At 41.4% G+C, this 25,206-nt stretch overlaps 1 protein-coding gene across 3 annotated transcripts in view; it reads left to right on the top strand.

Annotated features, from left to right (window-relative positions):
• Window positions 1–25,206, top strand: part of c9orf72 (C9orf72-SMCR8 complex subunit) — a 44,366-nt gene that overhangs the window by 3,585 nt on the left and 15,575 nt on the right. Inside the window, exons 3-10 of one of the 3 annotated variants that reach the window (XM_061844159.1) lie at window positions 3,249–3,344; window positions 4,199–4,263; window positions 6,182–6,254; window positions 8,254–8,370; window positions 19,117–19,352; window positions 19,460–19,517; window positions 19,653–19,737; window positions 22,088–22,197. In XM_061844159.1, the coding sequence (XP_061700143.1) occupies window positions 3,249–3,344; window positions 4,199–4,263; window positions 6,182–6,254; window positions 8,254–8,370; window positions 19,117–19,352; window positions 19,460–19,517; window positions 19,653–19,737; window positions 22,088–22,179 (822 nt within the window). In that variant the 3' untranslated portion in view covers window positions 22,180–22,197. The remainder of the gene's footprint in view (window positions 1–3,248; window positions 3,345–4,198; window positions 4,264–6,181; window positions 6,255–8,253; window positions 8,371–19,116; window positions 19,353–19,459; window positions 19,518–19,652; window positions 19,738–22,087; window positions 22,198–25,206) is intronic. The other 2 variants (XM_061844157.1, XM_061844158.1) reach the window with 2 other exon arrangements.

The following is a 25,206-nucleotide window of genomic DNA, read 5'->3' as shown; positions in this document are numbered from 1 at the left end:
ATCATACATGTCCTGTACTATTTTAACATACTTCTCTGCCACACTAGACTTACGCATGCAGTACCACAGTTCCTCTCTTGGTACTCTGTCATAGGCTTTCTCTAGATCCACAAAGACACAATGTAGCTCCTTCTGACCTTCTCTGTACTTTTCCACGAGCATCCTCATGGCAAATAATGCATCTGTGGTACTCTTTCTAGGCATGAAACCATACTGTTGCTTGCAGATACTTACTTCTGTCACGCATTGTTACTATGGTAAGGTTAAATTTCACAAAAGGTATGAACACATTGGAGTCACATTATTTGGTGTGGAGGAAAGGGACCTGGCAGGACCACAAATTCTGAAAATCTGGAAAAATACGCTAAGATATATGTGTAAACAACTGTTAAGTGTTTTCTGTATTACCCCCATGCACACACACAAATCTGCGAACAGGTGAATCCATGGTTGCTGAACCACAAATATGCAGGCTTCCACTGTACTCTAAATGATTTAAACCCTTCTTTTAAAAGCCAGAAGCACAGGTATTTAAATGACTTACTTTTAGTGAGTGAATTGCTCTAGTGCAAGGATCTGAAATTAAATTTACCTTGGGGCTGCCGGAGGCAGAGGGTGGCTGAGGCTTGGCCACAGCCTCGCCGTACATGCATGTGTGCACAGTTTAAATCTGAAAAAAAAATAATAATCCAATCTTCTCAAATGTCAAAACAAGATAATGGCGGCACGGTGGAGCAGCTGGAAAATGTTGGCGTTACAGTTCTGAGGACATATGTTCAATCCAGGCCCTGCCTGTGTGGCGTTTGCATGCTTGTTTTTTTCTCCGGCCACTCCAGTTTCCTCCCACATTCTCAAAACGAGACTCTAATTTGCCCCTCGGTGTGATTGTGAGTGCAGCTGTTGTCTTTCTCCATGTGCCCTGCGATTGACTGGCAACCTGTTCAGGGTGTACCCTGCCTCCTGCATGTTGACAGGTGCAATAGGCTCCAGCCCTCCCGTGATCCTTGTGGGGATAAGCGGCTAAGAAAATGGATGGATGAACAGAAAATACAAAGAAAATTCTCCATGGCAACAGTGCTGTAACTTTCACTCAATGTCAAAATGTTTCTCTGCTTGCATCAAGCCTGGTCAATGTCAAGCCCCCGAGACCCATACACCCCACCGTGATTGGCAGGTTCTTCAGTTCCGCATACAACTCTGTAAACCTGCCATTCATATAAAACTTGAGGGCCCCGCTAACAAACTTTCATAGTAAGATGGGTACCATAAAATAAAATCTTGGGGGGCAACAATGGCTGGGCCACCAGTTTGAGACTACAGCTCTTGTGTAATTAGGTGCGCTGTAACATTACAAAGCCTCTTCTTCTTGTTCTTCTTTTTCTTTTGGTTTGTCCTGTTAGGGGTTGCCACAGTGTGTCATCTTTTTCTATCTTAGGCTATCTCCTGCATTTTCCTCTCTGACACCAACTGCCCCATGTCTTCCATCACAACATCCATCAACCTTCTCTTTGTTCTTCCTCTTGCTCTTTTGCCTGGCAACTCCATCCTCAGCACCCTTCTACCAATATACTCACTCTCTCATTTCTGGACATGTCCAAACCATTGAAGTCTGCTCTCTCGAACCTTGTCTCCAAAACATCCATCTTTGGCTGTCCCTCTAGTGAGCTCATTTCTAATCCTATACAACCTGCTCTCTCCTAGAGAGAACCTCAACATCTTCATTTCTGCCACCTCCAGCTTTGCTTCCTGTTGTCTCTTCAGTTCTTATCCGTAGATCATGGCTGGCCTCGTCACTGTTTTATAAACTTTGCCCTTCATCCTAGCAGAGACTCTTCTGTCACATAACACATCAGACACCTTCGCCAGCTGTTCCAACCTGCTTTGACCTGTTTCTCACTTCCTTACCACACTCAACATTACTTTGGATTGATGACCCCAAGTATTTGAAGTCATCCACGCTCGCCTGTCTTCTCCCTGGAGCCAGACTCTACCCCCTCCCTCCCTCTCATTCACGCACATATATTCTGTTTTACTTCAGCTAACCTTCATTCCTTTCCTTTTCAGTGCATGCCTCCATCTTTCTAATTGTTCCTTGACTTGCTCCCTGCTTTCACTGCAGATCACAGGGTCATCTACGAACATCATGTTCCAAGGGGATTCCAGTACCTCATCTGTCAGCAAACAGGAAGGGGCTCAGAGCTGATCCCTGATGCAGTCCCACCTCCACCTTAAATTCTTCTGTCACACCTACGACACACCTCACCACTGTTCTGCAGCCCTCATTTATGTCCTGTACTATTTTGACATATTTCTCCACCACACCAGACTTTCGCATGCAGTACCACAGTTCCTCTCTTGGTATTCTGTCATGGGCTTTTTCTCAATCCACAAAGACACAATGTAGCTCTTTTTGACCTCCTCTGTACTTTTCCATTAGCATTCTCAAGGGAAATAATGCATCTGTGGTACTTTTTCCAAGCACAAAACCTTACTTGATACTTACTTCTGATACTTCTGGCCTACACTACTCTTTCCTATAACTTCATTGTGTGGCCCATCATCTTTATTCCTCTATAATTCCCACAGCTCTGCACATCACCTTTGTTCTTAAAAATGGGAACTAGCATACTTTTCCTCCATTGTTCAGGGATCTTCTCGCCTGTTAGTATTCCGTTGTGTTCCCTAGGGGTGCATTTACAACATTACAAAGCAATACCATCAATTTCCCAAGTTGACACTGACCTCAGTCTTTACGGAACAGTCCAAATTTGGATAAGTACTAGCTCATACAGCATAGATTCATCAAATCCGACCTTGTGCATTTGTCAGAATTTTATCATAAATGCATGAGTATTATCCAAAAACAAAATTGCATCTTGCAAAAGTATTTCAATTACAAGTATATATAAATTATAAGTACCCTAGTACTTATACCCTCTTTTATATATATATATATATATATATATATATATATATATATATATATATATATAGATCCAGGCCTTCCTTGAAAAATATCATTTTACCTTATCAGCAGAAATGGAAACATTTTAGTCTTTCTATCCTAGACTGACAGAAAACACAAGTTGTCAATTATTGTATTATTTACTTTATAATCAAGATATTTGACACCTATTTGTCAAGCTTATTTTGTTTTCATAAAGACTGAACTTGATTCTAAAACAATGTGGAAAATATAAATTGATTGATTTGGTTATTTGTGAATGCAATGTTTTTGTTAATTTCAGGGCTATAACATCATTGCAGTGCTGAGCCTAGAGATTGTTTCTATTATGGAGCTGTTTGCTTCCATGAAGACGCACAATGTGCCTGAAGACATAGATGTGAGTAAACGTATTTGTCTCGTATTAAAAAAAACAAAAGATTAAAGAGAAAATGAAATAACACAAATGTTAAAACCCCAAATTTGGAATAGTGTGACTTTCGGCTTGTTTTGCCAAGGATTTGCTTCAGTGAATCACTTGCATGATATGTTGGGTGCAATTTTTACACCGGGTGACCGTATGACACACTCAGCCAAGCCGACATTTAGGGAAAATGGTGGGACACCTTTTTTTTTAATGATTATTGTTCGGTCTCAAAAAGAAAAAAAAAACTCTGAAGGCTGCTAGGTATTATTTATCAAATACGAGTTCTCCGTCACCAGAAGATTTCTTGTTCTTCTGAACTCAAACACAAAAACAAGGATGCACATCGTGAATTTTATCGGTATTTTAATGGAATCCAACCAGTGAATCTACAACAAAAGGGCAATGCAAGGCAACAAATAACACAAATGAGGAAAGATGAACATCATCTTAGAAAGTTATGATATGAAAGCCTGTCAATGAGCTTGTCATGGCCATGCACGTGGGAGGGGGGGGGTTCATGTTTTCATTAATTTAACCCAAATATGCACCAATCTTTAATTTTAATAGACTGCAAAATTGGACTTACAAGTCTTGAGAACAATCTAGGCAGGCGGGATCGAGCTTCCAAGTTTGGCCAGAAGGCAGGTCCTCGTTAGAGGTTCGGGGTGTGCGCATGGTGTCCTTTTTTGTCCTTATCAGTGGCAGGTGTTTGTCCGGTAATAATAAGAGCCATTGAATCCTGTACGTTTGTCCCATCCTAGTATGCATTTTTTCCCCACCTAAACCTCTTCCTAAAATGTCTCACTTATTTCCCTATGTTTGACTAGGTAAAGGAAACTGTGCTAAATGATGATGACATTGGAGACAGCTGCCATGAAGATTTCCTCCACAAGTAAGTACTCCAGTCCTAGCGAATGATAACAGATGATAATCAGTGCCAGATTTACACCCATCAGTCCTCCTGTGAGTAAATGGACTAAATGTATCTGAGGTTTCCTCCAGCCAAAGACCAGGCTAAATTACTTTTGCTCAGAGTTTCAGATGCTTATTAAAGCATCTTGCTGGGCTGCAAAACATTCTGTAGTAAAAACTAATTCATTTTCAAGTTAAAGAAGATTTATAGCTGAAGATAGTTTAAGAACACAAACAACTGAGATGATTTAATATTTAGTCAGTGTAGATCATTTTTGGTCAGTCAGATTACCATCATAAAAGCCATAAACTGGAAAGAGGAGGATATAGTGCATATCTTGGCTCATGCTGATGATATCAGTTGGCATTTACTCTTAGGACCTGATTTACTCAGATCCCAAATAGCAAGAGCTAAATTATGTGCTGACTCTAATAGCTTCTGTGCTTTCTTGGTGGACATGTTGCATGTGATTAACTATGATTGCAAGCTTTTGCTAAAATTTCAAATATTGGACGATAAATTTCTTTACTTTACCATCTTGTGTGTTCTGTTAGCAACAGGTACTAAAGTGGTAGAGAGTAGATGACCCAAGAGCAGACATGGGTCAGAGGCAGATTATTGTGAGGAATGTTTATAGCTGTTTTAAGGAATAGCTTAAGGGGGTTAAATATGGACAGGGGAGCAAGAGGGCTACAGATGCAGGAATGCAGGCGAGGATGAATGTGCAGGAACTCTGAGAAGGAAATAAACAGGGATTAGGTACTGGCAACGAGAGCATAAACGTGAGCTGAATGCAATTGACAAAGTAAAATCCTAATTAATCTGGCAACAAGGTGGAGTTCAGGATTAGTTTAAGAATGCAACTGATGATGATTGGTTGTATCAGGCTCCCTGCTCCAACTCGTCAAGCTACAAACCTGCGCACAGATACACATGAAAAAGGGGGCGGGGATTAAGGATGTTCCTCATGCCCATCCTGCATCACAATGCGTTTAAAACTTGCGACACCACACCCGAAAATTTACTGTGGGAGAGGCCAGTATCAAACTATTGTCACAGTACCCTGGAATGTACCAGATGTAAGGAAATGCAGAGTTAAAAGAAGTGTTGTCATATCTGACTGTCTCCTCAGTCACCCAAGGTTGCATCTTTGAATAGACTATAAATTGTAATATTTTTTGTTTCTGGCTTCAGAAATACAGATCCATTCTAACAGGTGCCTCGAACTTTACCTGTAGGTACTCGTCAGTTATGGACAGCAGTGCTGTTTTCACCTGCCTTTATAATGATTTATTTAAGTATGCAAAAACACCCATCACAGTTTCTCAGGTTTGATGAAATACATTTCATGTTCTAAATAATCAATTTCCTTAGACTACTCCCAGATTGCGCAAAATTTATTGAATGGAAATCTCGTATTCCCGGATGTAGTCATTTAGTTGATCAGCTTCGTCATCTGTTTGCATGAGCAATAACACAGTTGAAGCCAGAAGTTTACATACACTGTGGAGAAAGACACATTTCATTTTTTTTTGTCTCACTGAAGTCAAATTAGACTAAACCTCACCTCTTTTAGGTCAGTCAGGATCACCAAAATTATTTAATTTTGTCAAATGTCACAATAGAGAGAATTTCTTTGACAATTTTATATTATTTTCTTTGAGGTCAAAAGTTTACATACACAAAAAGTACTATGTCTTTAAAGAATATCGGGAAGCCAGGTGAGGTCATGGCTTTGGAAGCTCCTGATAAGTTAACTGATAATTGATGATTATTAATTGACTGCACAAATGGAGATGTATTTAAGGGCACACCTCAAACCCTCTGCTTCCTTGCTTGTGAATTGATTCTAATGTTGCTGATTGTCTGCGATTTGAACACCTTTTCTGTGATTCAGGGCGATCAGCTCTCATCTCCAGACTTGTGGCTGTTCAATAGTAGTTGGAAGCAACCCAGAGAAAGTAAACAAGGTAATTCAACAGAGGCGTGACTACACACAGACATTTGTGTATATGTTTTACTATTTACAGTTAATCAAAAGTCTACACATCCCAGGGCCTATTAAAATGGCAAGCTTTTGTGATGTAAAAGCCTTGCGACCTATCATGTGTACAACAATTTAAAAAAAAAAAAAACTCAAACTCTTTTAAGGAGAAAAAATGAACGATAAATTGGTTGTATAAATATGCTATATACAGGATTGAGAATTTTCCGCCGATCGGCGGATTTCAGACTTTTTCAGACCAAAATGACCATTCTCGAGATAAGCGCAAATCCGTTGAGAAAATTTCAGGGTGGGGTTGGGGTGGGGGTTATCATGCGCCTGCCTCTTGGTGGTGGGCTCCGAGCTGCAAGTTCATCTTAGTGCTAGCACAAGCACGACTATCATAGGCTGTTCTAACTTGCTAGGTAGTGTGAATATTTCCATTTTGCGACATAAACATTAAAACTTGTTTGCGGCAGATTACTCGATTGGACAACAGAGTTATACTGTATAACGATCCAATCGTGTTAGTGGTTAATCGAGTTTCACCATTGCCATGTACATGTGTTCTCGGTTCTCAGAAATCGCAGTGTAACTTGTTAGTTAGCCAAGTAATGGCGCGTGGGACTTAGATCGCGCGAACTGAGCCACGGTGTGTTCAAAGTTTTACGATGGCGGAAGTGTTAGAAAAAAAGGATGAAGATCGAGCGAGGGCAATTGACAAGATGCTGGAATCAAAAACTGTTTCAGACGGGCATGGCTTGAAAATAGTGTAACCGTGCAGATAGCACCGAAAACGGTATCAACATGTCTAACCGAACACATACAAAAAGTGGACATTTCCGGCAAAGTGCTGTGCACTCTTTGTTCCGATAGGAGCAAAAAATATCCAGGAGGAAACAACCCCCCCCCCACCCCATCGAGAGACATTTTCAGTGTTTTTCCAAATTGGTCATTCTCATCCCTGTATATAATATAATATAATATAATATCTCAAACTTGTACTTTGTCGCAGCACCTTCAGCTTTCATTACTGTACTCAATCTTGTAGGGTAAGAGTCAATGAGTGTGCCACAGCCAAAGTTCTATCGAACAAGTTGTTCTGTAAAAATTCTATAGAATTCTATAGATTTCTATAGAATTTCTATGGAAATTTTTTAGCAGGGTATACTCTGTTCGGTTTATCTTCTGTCAGCTCAAAAAAAAATCGCTGCAAAATGTTAAAGTTGGAGTTAGTTTTACAGGTTGAAAGTTATATTGATAGCATAAAAAAGTGTTGGCCATGTTTTTGTATCATAAACCTGGCCTTGTTGTAGACTTATTCAAATGTGTTGTGCCTTTCAAATACTTCCATATATTTTAATAAGAACAGCACTACAAAAAAAGAAAGCATCAGCAATTCTTTAAATTTGGTTTTGTTGAGGGTTGACATGAAACCCATAGCACTATATTTGCTGAATGTGTCTACTGTGTGCTGGAATTGACAACCTCAAGGTCACATGTGGGGGCACAGTGAGAAATCGGTTAGCCTCGCAGTTTTGAGGACCAATGTTAGAATCCCAGCCCCGCCTGTGTGGAGTTTGCATATTTTCCCTGTTGTTGCGTGGGTTTTCTACGGGCACTCTGGTTTGCTCCCACATCCTAAAAACATGCATTAATTGGAGATTCTAAATTGCCTGTAGGTGTGAATGTGAGTGCGACATATGTCTATCTACATGTGCCCTGCAATTGGCTGGCAACCATTTCAGGGTCTATCCCGCCTCCTGTCCGATACCACCTGGGTTAGGCTCCAGCACTCCCGCGACCTTTGTGAGGATAAGCGGCTCAGAAAATGGATGGATGGATGGATGAGGTTCATGTGTCAAGTCAAAGCATTTCTAACGTTTGGATTTTTTTTCTATTCATAGTGGAAATAAGCAATATTTTTATGATGGTTTAAAGTCTCAACTTTTTGGTTTATTATTTTTGAAAATATATTTTTACAGATTGTACGAACACTTTGCCTCTTTCTCACTTCTGCTGAGAAGAAATGTTCGCGCCTTTGCAAGGCAGATTCATCCTTCAAATATGATACAGGCCTTTTTGTTCAGGGTCTCCTAAAGGTAAGAAACTTCCAAAACCTGTACCTGATGAGACCTCTATGGCTTACCGTAATTTCTCGAGTATAATGCATCCTAAAGCATAATGCGCACCCCCAAAGTTGACCTAAAAAATCAGGAAAACCCATCTACCAATGTGCACCACCAATTTGCTGCTATCCATATGCTCAAAATGTTACGAATTATCTGTATTTCTATTACACTAGGTTTGTACTTTTATTGTTTGTACTTGTATTCTTTTTCAAAAAATCGTCTGTACAACAATCATTAATAATCATCTTTGTGCATGTGCTGATGTAGCGGTAATATAATCTTGGGGCAGGTCATAGGATATGCTTCTGGTCCCTGCAAATGTCAGAACAGAATCCCTCAACCAACTAAAATAAATGCTCAACGATGGCATGACATTTTATTAATACTGTTGATAACACATATTACAGTCTTAAATAAATAAACTACAGTATTTAACACAAACATTTTTTGGATTAATGTTTGTGCATAGTGCAGTTTATCCACAACAATACACGTCCTAGGCCAAGACTTCAAAAGAAGCATCCAACTCATTTCCATTCTAAAAAATTTCCATTGTAGCTATCTTTGAAGCATCACTGTCAAACTCATCATTGATGACTTGGTCTAATTCTGGTGCCTCCTGCATTCATTATCAGTGATCGCATCTTGCTCCCACAGCATGTCATCCTCTGTGCCAGGGGTCGAGAACCTTTTAGGCCGAGAGAGCCATGAATTCCAAAATCTTATTTCAAAAGAGCCATGGAATATTTAAAAAACTAAATACAAATGTATTTGAGCATTTATGTAGAACCAACACTTTTAGAGCACAATAAGTCTCTGAATTCTTTTAAATAACATTATGATGTTGCTAATCAATGATCACAAAAGGACTTCTTACCATTAATGTGACTTCTGGTGCTGCATGGTTTTGCTGATCGCTTTATAGTCTTTCCTACGCAGTTTGATTAAGCTTCATGCAGGCATTGAGACTTCCATCCGGTAATCATGAATGTAATTCAATTTGATTTGCTGTCATGAAGGAACGATGGTGAACACTTCTTGCTAACAATAGCATGTCTTTTAGTCATTTGATTTTCTTGTCTTTATGCGAAAAGTTGTCAAAAAGTTCCTTGGCAACATCCGGGACGAATGCTTTGGCATACTCCTCCATCTGTGAATCGCTGTCCAGTCTTGCCGAAAACTGCAGACCTCCCCATCTTTTTTTCTTTGAGTGATCATTTGCACAATTAGTTGTTGTGACCTGCTCTGCGTTGGACCCTTGTACGCCTGCGCAGATTGACTGCTACTGTGAACTACGGCAACCCCACTCAGACAAACTGTCTCTGCTCATTTGTGTTGCTTACGTGACAGAAATGGCATTGTACAGTATGCAGTGATAAGGCCTCTGTGAGCTATATGCAACATCAAAAGAGCCAGACATGGCTTGCGAACCATAGGTTCCCTTCCCCTGCTCTGTGCCATCAATGGTGTTTGTGAGGAAACAGTTTTTGAATCATAAGGGTCTTGGTTCCCTTTATTTGCCATTATTGTCAACGCTTTGTAGGGAAGGTCCACCGTGCTAATAGCGCTGCCTCTTGCCCCCGTTCGGGTAGCTTTTCATAGCATCAGGTCGCGATTAAAACGAAAGCTCAAACTGTAGAAATGAGCGTAATGGGCACTTTCAAAAAAAAGCGAGCATTTCAATTGTGTGCGCTATCCCTTTTTTTTTTTTTTAAAGATGATCGTACTACGTAGTTTCAGCTCACGTTGTTTTGCTTCCAGTTTCGCCGCATCATCGGCTGGAGTGAAAGATTTATTTTAAAAGCACCTGCACAACTAGCCCTTGTAGTCGACATTTTTTGTCTTCGTTTAGGTTAAAACAAACTCATGTGCAGGAGCAACAAGTATGCTACACTAACGATCGTAAAATGCAAAGCCCCCCACTCCCTGGAGGTCAGCGTTCAGAGTTCAGGTTGGTGGCGCACATTACTGTAAACTATATAAGAGATTGAATATCTTATCGAATTTTATATGTATACCTTTTTTTTCACCACTCTATATACCTGTATATGACGAACAATGTTATTTTATTTTTTTATTTTTCATCCATACCTAAATATAATGCGCTCTATTCACTATTTTAAAATATTTTTTGAAAAAATTGCGCATTACTTTCGAAATTGTTTTAGTTTGAGTCTCAACTCTGTGTTGGCCACACTATTGTTGGTGTATTCCAGAAAAAGGACCTGAGCAGCTACAGCTCCAAGGCCCTGTTGTTCCTCTATTATTTTATACATAATAAACAAGGCCCTATTTGAGGCCTTAAATATGCACAAAAACTCATGTAATTTTGCACGGACATCGGGCCTGGTGAAAAATTTTCTAATTTCTTATTTTTTGGCACAATTAAAGAGAAATAAAGATGATGAGCCACACAATGAAGTTATAGGAAAGAGTAGTGGAGGCTAGACTCAGGACAGAAGTAAGTATCTGTGAGCAACAGTATGGTTTCATGCCTCGAAAGAGTACCGCAGATGCAGCAGGGAACAGGCGGAGGAACAGTTAGAAAGATGGAGGTACGCACTGGAAAGGAGAGGAATGAAGATTAGCCGTAGTAAAACAGAATATAAGTGCATGAATGAGAGGGGTGGAGGAGGAATAGTGAAGCTCCAGGGAGAAGAGATACCGAAGGTGGAGGACTTCAAATTATGGGGTCAACAATACAGAGAAATTGAGAGTGTGGTAAGGAAGCTGTGTCCAAGCGGAGGGGTACACTTGGCGGAAGGTGTCTGGTGTTCTATGTGACAGAAGAGTATTCGCCAGGATGAAGGGCAAAATTTACAAACAGTGGTGAGGCCGGCCATAATGTACGGATTAGAGACGGTGGCACTGAAGAAACAACAGGAAGCAAAACTTGAAGTAGCAGAAATGAAGATGTTGAGGTTCTCGCTTGGTGTGAACAGGCTGGATAGGATTAGAAATGAGCTCATTAGAGGGACAGCCAAAGTTGGATGTTTTGGAGACAAGGTGAGAGAGAGCAGACTTGGTTTGGACATGTTCAGAGGCGAGAGAGTCAGTATGTTGGTAGAAGGGTGCTGAGGATGGAGCTGCCAGGCAAAATAGCGAGAGGAAGACCAAAGAAGAGGTTGATAGATGATGTGAGGGAGGACATGAGGACAGTGGCTGTGAAAGAGGATGCACGAGATAGGTTTAAATGGAAAAAGATGCTCGCTGTGGCGACCCCTAACGAGACAACCCATAAGAAAAAGAAGACCCCGTTACGCCTTCCTACAACTTAAACAGAAGGCTCTGACCAGCCCTATTATAATTCAATTAATCCTACTGATTTTGGACTGAATGTTGTGAATCCTCGACGTGGGATGCTCCTGGCGTCGACTTCAGTGGACTAAAACCACCATCTGTGCAACCTTAGTTCCAAAATTAGAGTCGTATCGTTTGCGTTGAAGCAGCTCGGCCCAAGTTATCCTAGCTTAGACCGCTAACATCACCGGCATAGAAAGTTGAACCAGGATACATTATAATTGTATTTACTGAGGAGGAAAACATCAAATACAACAACATACGAGGATAGTGAGTACCAATAACAAGATGGGCGAGTGGAAACACCAACTTAAACTTGCTTATCGGCCTAGTACTCCTTCGCTCAGCTTGCTAACAACAAGACACGTTTGTGACAATTTGTGAATGTCAAAGAAACATAGAACGTGAGCAACTGAATAACTTGTACGACGAGGGGCGTGAGGACTTAGGAAATTTAACAAGTCTTATCTTAGGACCCAAATGAGTGCCATATCGTTCGCGTTGAAGCTGCTCGGCCCAAGTTAGCCCAGTGTGCTCACGTTATTAACGTTATTACCTACGTAGAGTATACAACGAGGAGCAAACATCAATCGTCGACTCAACCTTGAACTACTAGTGAGGGCCATTGTGGTTTGACTCACTTCCATCCAAGTATCCTGTAAATTGTCATATCCTTTATAATTTTTAACATGGGTAGTATGTGATTTGTGTACCTTACTGACTGTGTTTATTGTGATCGCTTTCATTTAACCTTAACATAGATTAGGTAGTATATAAATTGTGTATTTTTGTGCTGGCTTTATTTGATTGCTTCTTTTTGATTATCTGCAGCCCGTTGGGCAGCACATTATTGTGCTACCTGTCGGCCGGTCCCAAGCACGGATAAATGCAGAGGGTTGCGTCAGGAAGGGCGTCCGGCGTAAAACCATGCCAAACATATTTGAGCGTTCATCATACGAATTCTACAACAGTTAGGTCGTGGCCCAGGGTTCCTACACCCCGTACTTGGAAATGTTAATCTACAAGGCGTAGGTAGGAATTCAGATAATGTAGGTTGAAGACAAAAAAGAGGAGGAAAGCGGCTTAGTCGGAAGAAGAAGAAGAGGAATGTAGAAACCCTATAGCTGTGTGTAGGGACATTGAATTTTGGGACTATGACAGGAAAAGCTCATGAGTTAGTTGACATGATGATGAGGAGAAAGGTTGATCTATTGTGCATCCAAGTGAGCAAGTGGAAAGGGAGTAAGGCTAGAAGTTTAGGTGCAGGGTTTAAATAGTTTTTTTTTTATCACGGAGTAGATGGGAAGAGGAATAATGCAGCCCTATGGGGGCACAAACCAGTGCAATCTGTAGGCCGGTCCCAAGCCCGGATAAATGTAGAGAGTTGCGTCAGGAAGGGCATCCGGCGTAAAAACTGTGCCAAACAAATATGAGCGTTCATCTAAAGAATACCATACCAGATCGGTCGTGGCCCGGGTTAACAACGCCCGCCCCCGGCAATGCTAACCTGCAGGGCGTCAGTGGAAATTCAGCTACTGTGGGTCGAAGACAAAGAAGAGGAGGAAACCGGATCCATCGTCAGAAGAAAAAGAGGAATGCACAGAGCCTACAACTGAGTGTAGGGACTTTGAATGTCGGGACAATGACAGGAAAAGCTCAGGAGTTGGTTGACATGATGATTAGGAGAAAGGTTGATATTCTGTGCATCCAAGAGAGCAGGTGGAAAGGTAGTGAGGCTACAAGTTTAGGAGCAGGGTTTGAATTATTCTACCACAGAGTAGATGGGAAGAGAAATGGAGTATTGGTTATTTTAAAGGAAGAGCTAGCTAAGAATGTCTTGGAGGTAAAAAGAGTATCAGATCGAGTGATGAGACTAAAATTTGAAATTGAGGGTGTTATGTATAATGTTGTTAGCGGCTATGCCCCACAGGTAGGATGTGACCTAGAGTTGAAAGATAAATTCTGGAAGGAACTAGATGAAGTAGTTCTGAGGATCCCAGACAGCAAGAGAGTTGTGATTGGTGCAGATTGTAATGGACATGTTGGTAAAGGAAACAGGGGTGATGAAGAAGCGATGGGTAAGTACGGCATCCAGGAAAGGAACTTTGAGGGACAGATGGTGGTGGACTTTGCAAAAAGGATGGAGATAGCTGTAGTGAACACTTATTTCCAGAAGAGGGAGGAACATATAGTGACCTACAAGAGTGGAGGTAGAAGCACGCAGGTGGATTATATTTTGTGCAGACGATGTAATCTGAAGGAGATTACTGACTGTAAAGTTGTGGTAGTGGAGAGTGTAGCTCCACAGCATAGGATGGTGGTGTGTAGGATGACTCTGGTGGTGGGTAGGAAGATTAAGAAGACAAAGGTAGAGCAGAGAACCAAGTGGTGGAAGCTGAGAAAGGAAGAATGTTGTGCGGCCTTTCGGATACAGGTGAGACAAGCTCTCGATGGACATCAGAAGCTCACGGAAGACTGGACTACGACAGCCAAGGTAATCATAGAGACAGGCAGGAGAGTACTTGGTGTGTCTTTTGGTAGGAAAGGGGAGAAGGAGACTTGGTGGTGGAACCCCAAAATACAGGGAGTCATACAAGGAAAGAGATGAGCGAAGAAGAAGTGGGAAACTGAGAAAACTGAGGAGAGGCGAAAGGAGTACATCGAGATGCAACGTAGGGCAAAGGTAGAGGTGGCGAAAGCTAAACAAAAGGCATATGAAGACATGCACACCAGGTTGGACACAAAAGAAGGAGAAAAGGATCTCTACAGGTTGGCCAGACAGAGGGATAGAGATGGGAAGGATGTGCAGCAGGTAAGGGTGATTAAGGATAGAGATGGAAATGTGTTGACTGGTGCCAGTAGTGTGCTAAATAGATGGAAAGAATACTTTGAGAAGTTGATGAATGAAGAAAATGAGAGAGAAGGAAGAGTTGAAGAGGCAAGAGTGAAGGACCAGGAAGTGGGAATGATTACTAAGGGGGAAGTCAGAAAGGCACTACAAAGGATGAAAAATGGAAAGGCAGTTGGTCCTGATGACATACCGGTAGAGGTATGGAAGCAATTTGGAGAGATGGCTGTGGAGTTTTTGACCAACTTATTCAACAGAATACTAGCGGGCGAAAAGATGCCTGAAGAATGGAGGAAAATTGTTCTAGTTCCCATTTTTAAGATGTGATCTGCAGTGAAAGTAGGGTATCCGCCAGGATGAAGAGCAATGTTTTTAAAACAGTGGTGAGGCTGGCCATGATGTACGCATTAGAGACAGTGGCACTGAAGAAACAACAGGAAGCAGAACTGGAAGTGGCAGAAATGAAGATGTTGAGGTTCTCGCTCGGAGTGAGCAGGTTGGATAGGATTAGAAATGAGCTCATTAGAGGGACAGCCAAAGTTGGATGTTCTGGAGACAAGATTCGAGAGAGCAGACTTCGATGGTTTGGACATGTTCAGAGGCGAGAGAGTGAGTATATTGGTAGAAGGATGCTGAGGATGGAGCTCCCAAGTAAAAGAGCGAGAGAAAGACCAAAGAGAAGGTTTATGGATGTGGTGAGGGAAGACATGAGGGCAGTTGGGGTTAGAGAAGAAGATGCAGGAGATAGGCTAAGATGGCAAAAGATGACACGCTGTGGCGACCCCTAACGGGACAAGCCGAAAGGAAAAGAAGAAGAAGAAGATGGGAAGAGGAATGGAGTAGGGGTTATTTTAAAAGAAGAGCTGGCTAAGAATGTCTTGGAGGTGAAAAGAATATCAGATTGACTGATCAGGCTGAAATTTGAAATTGAGGGTATTGTATATAATGTGATTAGCGGGTATGCCCCACAGGTAGGATGTGACCTCGTTGAAAGAGAAATTCTGGAATGAACTAGACGAAGTAGTCCTGAGCATCCCAGAGAGAGTTGTGATTGATGCAGATTTCAATGGACATGTTGGCGAAGGAAACAGGGCGATGAAGAAGCGATGGCTAAGTACGGCATTCAGCAAAGGAACTTTGAGGGGGAGATGGTGGTGGTCTTTGCAAAAAGAATTGAATTGGCAGTGGTGAACACTTATTTCTAGAAGAAACTGGAACATAGAGTGACCTACAAGAGCGGAGGTAGAAGCACGCACGAGATAGGCTTAAATGGAAAAAGATGATATACTGTGGGGACTCCTAACGGGACAAGCTGAAAGAAAAAGAAGAAAAGAAGAAGACCCCCTAAAAATCTGCACGAAAGTCTGCTCTTGAAGTGTGTCTAACTACATCAAATGACATTTTGGTGATACATTTTACCTACACTTTCGAAAATTGACACACAAAAGTCAGTACAAGCCATAAACTAACTTACTAAATAAAGCATAAACTAACAGGAAGAGACCCATGACTGAAGGAAAAAAGTGAGGAAACTCCTCCCATAGCTTTTACCTGATTTGCCTCAAACTTTTCAGATTTCACCAAACAAGAAATAACATTTTATCAAAGACCTATTTGCGCTACGTCATCCCCAGGCTGATGGAAAATTTAGACACCCCATAGCACCCCAATACAAACAAAGACTTGATGACAATACATATTCAAAAACCAACAGGAAGTGACCTATTATCTTTTCATTGTACAGCTGTAGCAGTGGACCTTTTGCCAACATTTCAGCCCATCCTCCATTTTTGTGCAGCACTTGTTGTGTTGGGCCACCATGCAAATTGTGCGTCTCAAATATGGTTCCAGTGCCTTACATTTTGTTTTTATCCACCTATTACGACCTAATATCTATCCTAAACCCAATAGTAGGTGACATATTGCCTTTTCAAAGTACAGTTGTGGTCTCTTTTCCCATATTTGTATGGTACATACATTTGCATTTGTCCTTCCGTAAGGTGTTCAACCTACCATCCAGGAACAATTTGCGGCCACTACTCCATCGTGTTTCGCCCGTTTGCCTTCAAACTTGGTCAATACCATCTCAAAACCTTGTACGATAAAAGTTATTTATTTATTTATTTTTTTTTTACCTGCTAGATCCCGAAACAGTCAGTATCCCAGCAAGGCCATAATGTGGGGTCCCACTAGTTTGTTTTTTGACAATCACATTGCATATAGGTGTCAGATTTAAAATACTATGTACGTGGTAAATAGACTGAAAATTTGACCACCTGGGGCTCATTAGTTAGATGTTCAACAGCCTGCATGAACTTCTGACAGGTAGACCGCAGGCAATACAGCTTGGCAGCAACACACCCAGCACCATCACTCAGAACAAGGTTGTGTCTTGAGCCCCCTCTTCATCCTGCTAACCTATGATGCACAGTGACATACAGCTCCCACCTCTCTTCAATCTCTCTTTAAATGCGGAAAAAATAAAGGAGATTCTTGTGGACTTCGGGAGATTGCACTTCCAACATGCTCCCTTGAACATGGTAACCGTGCTACAATGGAGAGTGTGTGCAACACCATGTTTCTTGCTTCGAAGAGGATCTCTCCTTGACCTATAAGACCTCATCACTGACCCAGAAAGGTCACCACCGTCCCTACTTCCTTAAGACCCAGAGCCTTGACCCCCAACATATGCTCGTTCTACAGAGGGACCATACAGAGCAACTTGACTAACTGCATCAATGTGTGATCTGGTGTTTGCACCCCATCCTCCTGCAAGACTCTCCATCGCATAGTGAGGGCAGCCAAGAAGATAATTGGAACCTCTCTTCCCCCCCTGCAGGACATTTACAGAACTTGCCTCACTTGAAAAGCCCTCTGCATAGCGGGGGATGCCACCCATACATAACGCAGCCTCTTTTGGCTACCTCCATCAGGGAGGAGACATCGGCGCATTCATCAGGCTGTCAGGAATCTGGACTCTGCCCACTTTGCCCACTTAATGTCTTCTGTCCTTTGCCCACCTGAACTCTGAATTCTGACGCACCACAAAAATCCACATACACACTATCACTCTCTCACACACACAAACCGGATTCAGGGTAGCACCAGGCACTTTATCAGCATTGGGTTTTGTCAACTAAGTCATATAAATCTTGTGCACTCTATTCTGATATCATGTTTATTGTGTGTATCCCGGTTTTTATGATCATTGGGCTTTATCCTGTCAACTCAAATGAGACTGGATACACTCGTTACCACGGGCACGACAACAATCGATCACGTCGTGTGTATTATAAGGAGTAAATGAGGGAGAAAATGTGTTGGTGGTCACCAGTGCTTGGGAGAGAACTTTAATTCAAGACTTGCTTGAGGTTTGTTCACGTCTTTTTAATATGATGTCAAGAAGGCAACAAAACGTAATGTAGCTTAGCAAGCTAGTACGTACTAACGAATGTGCTTACACTTGCTGCCATTCTGTTGGATCATGCTCAAAAATTTCTGTGTGGGTTAAGTAATTTAATTACAGTAACTTAGCACCCGTTATTTCTGTCATGTTTTAATGTTGATTTGATCTGACTGTTTAGAATACATCTGACGAGTGCAGTGATTTCCAACCTTTATGGAGCCAAGCAACATTTTTTAAAGTTAAAAATCACACCGCACACCAAAAAACAAAGATGTATCAAAATTTAGATACATTACTTAGTCCCAAACTTTTTTTGCCCCCCCCCCTCATTTTTTTTTTTTTTGTAGATGAAACTTACCCGCTTGAAATTTTTTCCAGATGGGGAGTGGCACTGAAAATTTAGAGAGGGGTGGGGTGGGGGGCTTTAAAAAAACCCAGTTTGAAAACCACTGAATTAGTTTATGTACTTAATGCCATCTAAAGGGTGACCTTTCACTGTGCCCCACTGGCATAAGTAGATGAACAGAGATATACATTCATTAACTAGCCATTTTATAAGCCGCTTATCCTCACAAGGGTGGCTGGAGTGCTGGAGCCTATCCCAGCTGTCAACGGGCAAGAGGCAGGGTACGCCCTGAACTGGTTACTAGCCAATTGCAGGGCACATGGAGAAGGACAGTCACACTCATATCACACCTTGGGGCAATTTAGTGTCCAATTAATGCATGTTTTTGGGATGTGGACGGAAACTGGAGTACCCAGAGAAAACCCATGAAGGCATGGACAGAACATGCAATTTCCACACGGCAGGGTTAGGATTTAAAGCCCAGTCCTCAGAATTGTGAGGCCAATGCCCTACAGCTGTGCCACCAAGCCGCCCAATACATTATTGTGAGTATATTTTTTGAGTAATTACTTATAGAAGTATGCACAGTAAATTAACAGGTAATTTAAATGGACACATTGATCCATCTTGTGATCGGATCAGTCATCAGCTTGTTTAAACTCAGGAATCTGTGATCGCCCCCAAAAATCCAGATCATCTAAAGCTCAGTTCATTTACCTTTATATATTTATTTTTGCTTTGTCCTCGGAGTTTAAGTAAAAGAATGTTTCCAAATCAGTCTGTGTATGTTGTCAGTCATTCCTTTCCTTTTTCTAGGACTCCACTGGTAGCTTTGTACTGCCCTTCCGCCAGGTTCTCTACTCTCCTTACCCAACCACACACATCGACGTCGACATCAACACAGTCAAGCAAATGCCACCCTGTCATGAGCATACTTACAACCAACGTGCCTATATGCGGTCTGAGCTTAATACACTTTGGAAGACTGACAGCGAAGAGGACATACCTCCTGACACTGTCATCCCCACCGGTGACACTTTTACACCTGATCTGTAAGTTAATAATTTATCTGCATATTTAATCTGACCTATGCTGTTGTGTTTCAAAAACATTTGTCTGTAATTCCAAAACCGGAATACAGTAACCTCTTTGTTCATAGGAATATATTTCAAGATGTTATGCATAAAGATACTTTGGTGAAGTCATTTATAGATGAGGTAAGTTTCTTTTACCCATTTGATCTTAATACTAGGTTCGCCCATCCATTTTCTGAACTGTTTAATAAACCTGTTCCATTCATTTGCATACAGTGATAGGTATACACTGACCTAATATTGCTCATCTCTCACGAGGGTCGAGGGAGTGCTGGAGCCTATCCCAGCTGTCAACGGGCAGGAGGCAGGGTACACCCTGAACTGGTTCCCACCCAATCGCAGGGTACATTGAGTCAAACAGCCTACATACACTCCTAGCCAATGTGATACCAGAAAGATGCTCTGGCGATAGCCAATGGGAGAGCAGCTTTATCACGCCGCTTTCAAACCAAGATACAGTGCAGGATGTTTACGTTCGCTGGAATCCAGCGCCATTTTTTCATATCCTGAATTTCCTTCGTAACTCGACAAAATTTTTATGGGGAGGCTTTTCGTAACCAAAATTTTTTTTGTATAGATGTTCATTAGTCGAGGTATTACTGCAGTCACTCACATTTGAAAAATGTACGGGTGTGGTCAGTCATGCTCGCAGATAAAGTTGCAGGTGTGATTAGGGATGGAATCTCAAGACCTTAAAATAGCTTACTGGATTAATGTAACATAACGTAAATTGTAAATGTAAATTAAAAATAAAATAAACAAACAGATCACTAAAATAGAAAACTAAAATTTCAAACTCAGAATGATAATTTCCAATTTCAACTGATATTAATAGAAGATTATATAAAATGGTATTTAAAATTTTTCCTCAATAAAAATTCTTGATCTGACACACTTTATCTGAAGAAAAGTTAAATGCACTGGACTGTCAAAGAATAAACATGAACAGTCTATAATGTTATAATGTCAATGTTTTAAGGATGCTGAAAGTTTAGTTCAACATCATCGGCGTTAGTGGCAATAAGCTAGCTATACATTGTAACAAACATTCCTGTCGGCGATCGTGACGTATTGTTGTTGGGGGCATGCATGACGGGACTGCCGTAAATACGACGCTGACTTTTTAGAACGCGCCTATGTGCATGCGCTCGACGTATTGGCCACACCTGAATCAAGCGATGAGGTGGTTCTAATCTCTTTTTTGTTTTTTTTCTATTTGTGTTGTTGCTCCTTCAGCCAACACAATGCTGCTGTGTTCAATGTCAACCTGGCTTTAACATCTTATCCTATGTTGTCACAGTACGTTCAAATGGTGACTGGAAGTTAATGTGCATCTTGAATCCGAACGTGCTGGATGCATACAGTACATCTTTTCACTTGAACAAATAAACCACAGTGTTGATTGGTACATAAACGGAATGCTAATTTGTGGGTTGACTTGGCGGGATGTTATACCAGTGTGACAGTGTACACTGCATCTCTTTTCATTTCAAAATAAAAACAAGTCACTTCCATAGCCATAAAGCGAGTGTGCACAGCAAATCAAACCATCCCCCACAGACCTATTTTGTGTTTTAATGGGAATATAATTTTAAAACACGGCATTCAAGTTGATAGGAATCCATCAATAGACACACCGTAGTTTCCGGACAACAGTCAGCACCGGTTATTAGGCCGCGTCCACTCTGTGTAGTGTTTTGTTTATTTTTTGTTTTCCATACACAAACTGCCCAAGACCATACACTACGGATATACTGTATACCATACACACTCTTACATCGTAAAAATCAGATATCCACACAGACTTTCTAAATGTTTACATACCTTATTTCCAAACAGTGACTGTAAGACAGCCGTAAAATGGCTCAAACATAACAGAAAAGTTTGTTTTTATCATCCTCCTGTTAACTAAACCACTAAATTAGCAGGATTTAAGGGCCTTTAAAACCCTCCCATATCATTTTAGTCCCTCAGTCACTTTCAATGTCATTTTCATCTTGAGTTACCGCTGAAGTTGTTCTGTTCTCTTCACGTAGCAATCCAGCCTTTTACTCCTTAAGTGATAGTAGATTCTTTCACTATGCGTTTTAAATCCACCGGAAGACCTTCGATTGCGGCCATCTTTTGTGAAGATTTTATATTCATCAAATTAAAAATACATATTTTGCGTTCGTAAGTTGTGCATCATCCTGCTTTCAATAGCTCAGTTGTCATCCACACATCCAATGGTAACTATGGCTAATTGAGGTAGAGTTTTCTTCTACGCCTGCTGAAAGTAAAGTCTCCTTCTTCTTCTCCACATTGGAAGGATATCCGTATGCCCAAACACGAGTGCAATGCAGGTATGGTCATGTTTGAACCATTTCGTTCGAATACATTTTTGGTGTACTTTTAAAGTCATAGCTGCTAGCGACAAAAGAAACTATTTTAGCCTCATCGTTAAATATGTTGCAGGGTTCACAGCGCCTGAAAAAAGTAGCGGCTTGTCGTCTGGAAAATATGGTATTTTAGAGGTTGATCTTTGTATGGGCTCAACCATCTACAACAGAAAGATCCATTCTAAAGTCTGAAAACCTGTCCTCTACACCATGATGTAGTGCTTTATGAAAATAGAAATGCTTTTTCTTTGTTATGCAAGGGGGTTTTTCCAATTTTCTCTACAAAAGCTTTCCTTGATATTCTGTCATACCTAGGTATTCATGCTGAAGCCTGGCCTTTCCCTACGGAGTGCTTATTTGGCTCAGTTCCTGTTGCTTCTCCACAGAAAGGCCCTCACCCTGCTTAAGTACATCGAGGATGAAACGTAAGTTATTTATGAATTTCCAGTGTAGAAAATTATACCACTTTAGCTGGATTCAAATTTGACTTTTCACAGAACTTTGAAACCACAATACGCAATAATATTCCAATTCACGACAGTTCACAACACAGCCTCTCTTTATTTTAAGTCCTTATTCTCATACATCTGAGATGACACGCTGTGGCAACCCCGAAAGGGACAAGCTGAAAGAAACTTACTTTATTCTCATACATTTTTCAGTAATATTTGTGTGCATAGAGATGACAGAGGACCCTTTTAAACTTATGTTAACAGTAAAACTAATGAAAAATTTTAATATTTCCAAGAAGAAAACGTTTAACGGCATATCCGGGATTTTCTGAGAATGACAGGCAACAATTTCAGGGTTCACCCCACCGCTTGCCCAAAGTGAGTTTGGATAGCCCTAAGTTCACCTGCAACATACGTGAGGATAAGTGGAATAGAAAATTAATAGAAATGGCTGAATTATAATGGAAGGACCTTGACGGACTTCAACACCACCTACCAGTCACAGGCTTGGTGAAGGTTTGTGCCCAACTGAGTGTTCTTGTATTACGGAAATAATGTACAGGAGTAAAAGCCTTTTTCCATGCTGCACTTGCTTTTCTTGGTCTTCACTGTGGAGCAGGACGCATAGACGACAGCGCTCCGGTGCAAACTTACCTCTACATGGAAGTCGTTCCCTATCGGCCTACCAGGAAGCAGTATGCATGTTTTTCCTACTGGTTGGTCTATTGCTCTTAGCACTCTGAAATAACTCTGCCAGCTCTTCTTCTATTGGATGTGCATTCTGACATCACCGAGATGCCGCTTTTGAGTTGAATGCTTTTCAGCTCATGGCATATCAGGCCAAATGTCCATCTTACACGTTGCACCACGACGCACCATTTCATCCTTGCTCTCTGGCAGCGCGCACACCATGAATGTGTGAGTTCATCAAGCCCAGTGCATCGCTAAGTCAGGGTTCATGCTGCCCGTTTTCCATCTCTCAAAAAGCAAATTCAAACAGAATGTGGTGAAGTGAATATTCACACATTCGGTCCTATTGGCATGAAAATTTCACCAGCTGTTCGGAACAACCCAACCAATCCATACATACAAAGAAATTAGAACAAATAAGACCAGAAATTAAGTTAATTATGTGAAATGAGAGGAGGGAAAAGTATTGAACATGCCAACTCCTATTTAATATTTTGTACAAAAGCCTTTGCAATGACAGCTTCAAGATTCTTCCTTTATGAAGAAACTAGTCACATGCGTTGCTCTGGTGATTTTGGCCTGTTCTTCCACACAATCAGTCTTTAAGATTGCGTGTGCTTCTGTGAAACTTGAGTTTCAGTTATTTCCATAGATGTTCGATTGGATTCAAGTCAGGTTATTGGCTGTGTCATTCTTCCACCTTTTTTTTCTTTGAGACAAATTGAGAGTTTCCTTGGCTATATGTTTTGAATCATTATGAATGTTCGCCGAACAAACGAGATTGAGAAAAAACTTCCAGATTCACCCCTCATGGTCCTAGGAGATTTTAACAAAGCTAAACTCAACCCTGAACTCCCTAAATACAAACGGCTCATAGACTGTCCGATGAGAGAAAATTACACTTTGGAACACTGAAATACCACAATAAAAAAACGCATATTGTGCCATTCCCCGCGCTGCCCTAGGATCCTCTGATCACTGCTTAATCTACTTAATACCTACATACAGGGAAGAATTTCAATGTGCAAACCCTTTGGTAACATCAGTGAAAAAGTGGACCAATTAGGCAAAATTATTATTTCAATTGCACAGACTGGAGTTTCTGAAAATTCAGTTTGTCAGTTTCTGTGAGATCAACAAAACCTTTTCCGTTTTCAATAACAACGAGCCATGGTTTACAGTCAAATATAGGCTAGGCCAAAGGGATTGCATATCGTAGCAGGGATAGGGCCCTATACATTCATACTAGAAACCGTCTGACTAAAGAAGGGGATTTTGCAGCAAAGCTGGAAAAATATTTTGGCCCTAATACTCCTAATCAGTCTGGCACGCATTACAATTGCTAACTAATTACAAGTGACGATACCCCTAGTAGACAACAATAGTGGGCTAGCTGGCACTCTGACAAGTGCAACAACTTGTGCTGCAGATTTGAAAGGTACACTTTCACTTCACACACGCACCAAGTTGTACCACCGGCTACTTCAACATCTCCAACTCCTCTGTTTACCCTCCTTGAACAGAAAACGCGGTAGGCCCAGACCTTGCGTCCCCATTCTGCCTCACAGTCTGCTTTGACCACCTTACTCGAGTCTTCACAAAGACCTTCAGCGGGTCTCTAGAACTGTGTGAAGTACCAACCTGCTTCAAATGCGTCCAGCATCATCCTGGTCCCCAATAAATCTGCAATCTCTGGTCTAAATGACTACAGGCCTGTTGCCTTGACATCTATGGTCATGAAGTCTCTTGAACATCTCGTGCTGGACCATCTCGAGAGGATTGCAGGTCCGCAGCTGGACCCACTGCAGTTTGCCTACCAAACTAACAGGTCTGTGGATGATGGAGTCAACACAGATCTCCACTTCATCCTTGAACACCTCGACAGCATGGGAACCTATACGATCCTGTCCGTGGACTTTAGGTCTCCGTTCAACACCATCATCCCCAAACTCCTCTTGTCCAAGCGTCTCTAGTTCAAGACATCCTGCATCCTCTATATGATAGACCAGGGGTGCCCATACTTTTTTGGCCCAAGATCTACTTTTCAAGTAGCAAGCCTCTCGCGATTTACTGACGGGGGGCATCGCAGTGATAAATGTGGAAAAAGCAAAAGACAGCCGGTAAATAGAATGCCAACTTGCTAGAACCCGCCTTTATGTGCGCATGTGCAGTGACATGTCAGAAAAGACTCGGATCGGTCAAACGGAATGTCAGTCAATCTACCCATGACTGCCGTATTGGCCACACCTGAATCAAGCCATTAGGTGGATTACGTTTTTTTTTTTTTTTTTT

The sequence above is a fragment of the Syngnathoides biaculeatus genome, chromosome 15 (assembly GCF_019802595.1).
Source record: "Syngnathoides biaculeatus isolate LvHL_M chromosome 15, ASM1980259v1, whole genome shotgun sequence".
NCBI classification, from domain to species: domain Eukaryota; kingdom Metazoa; phylum Chordata; class Actinopteri; order Syngnathiformes; family Syngnathidae; genus Syngnathoides; species Syngnathoides biaculeatus.
The sequence above is the reverse complement of the archived record's forward strand: the minus strand, read 5'-3'. Positions and strand labels throughout refer to the sequence as shown.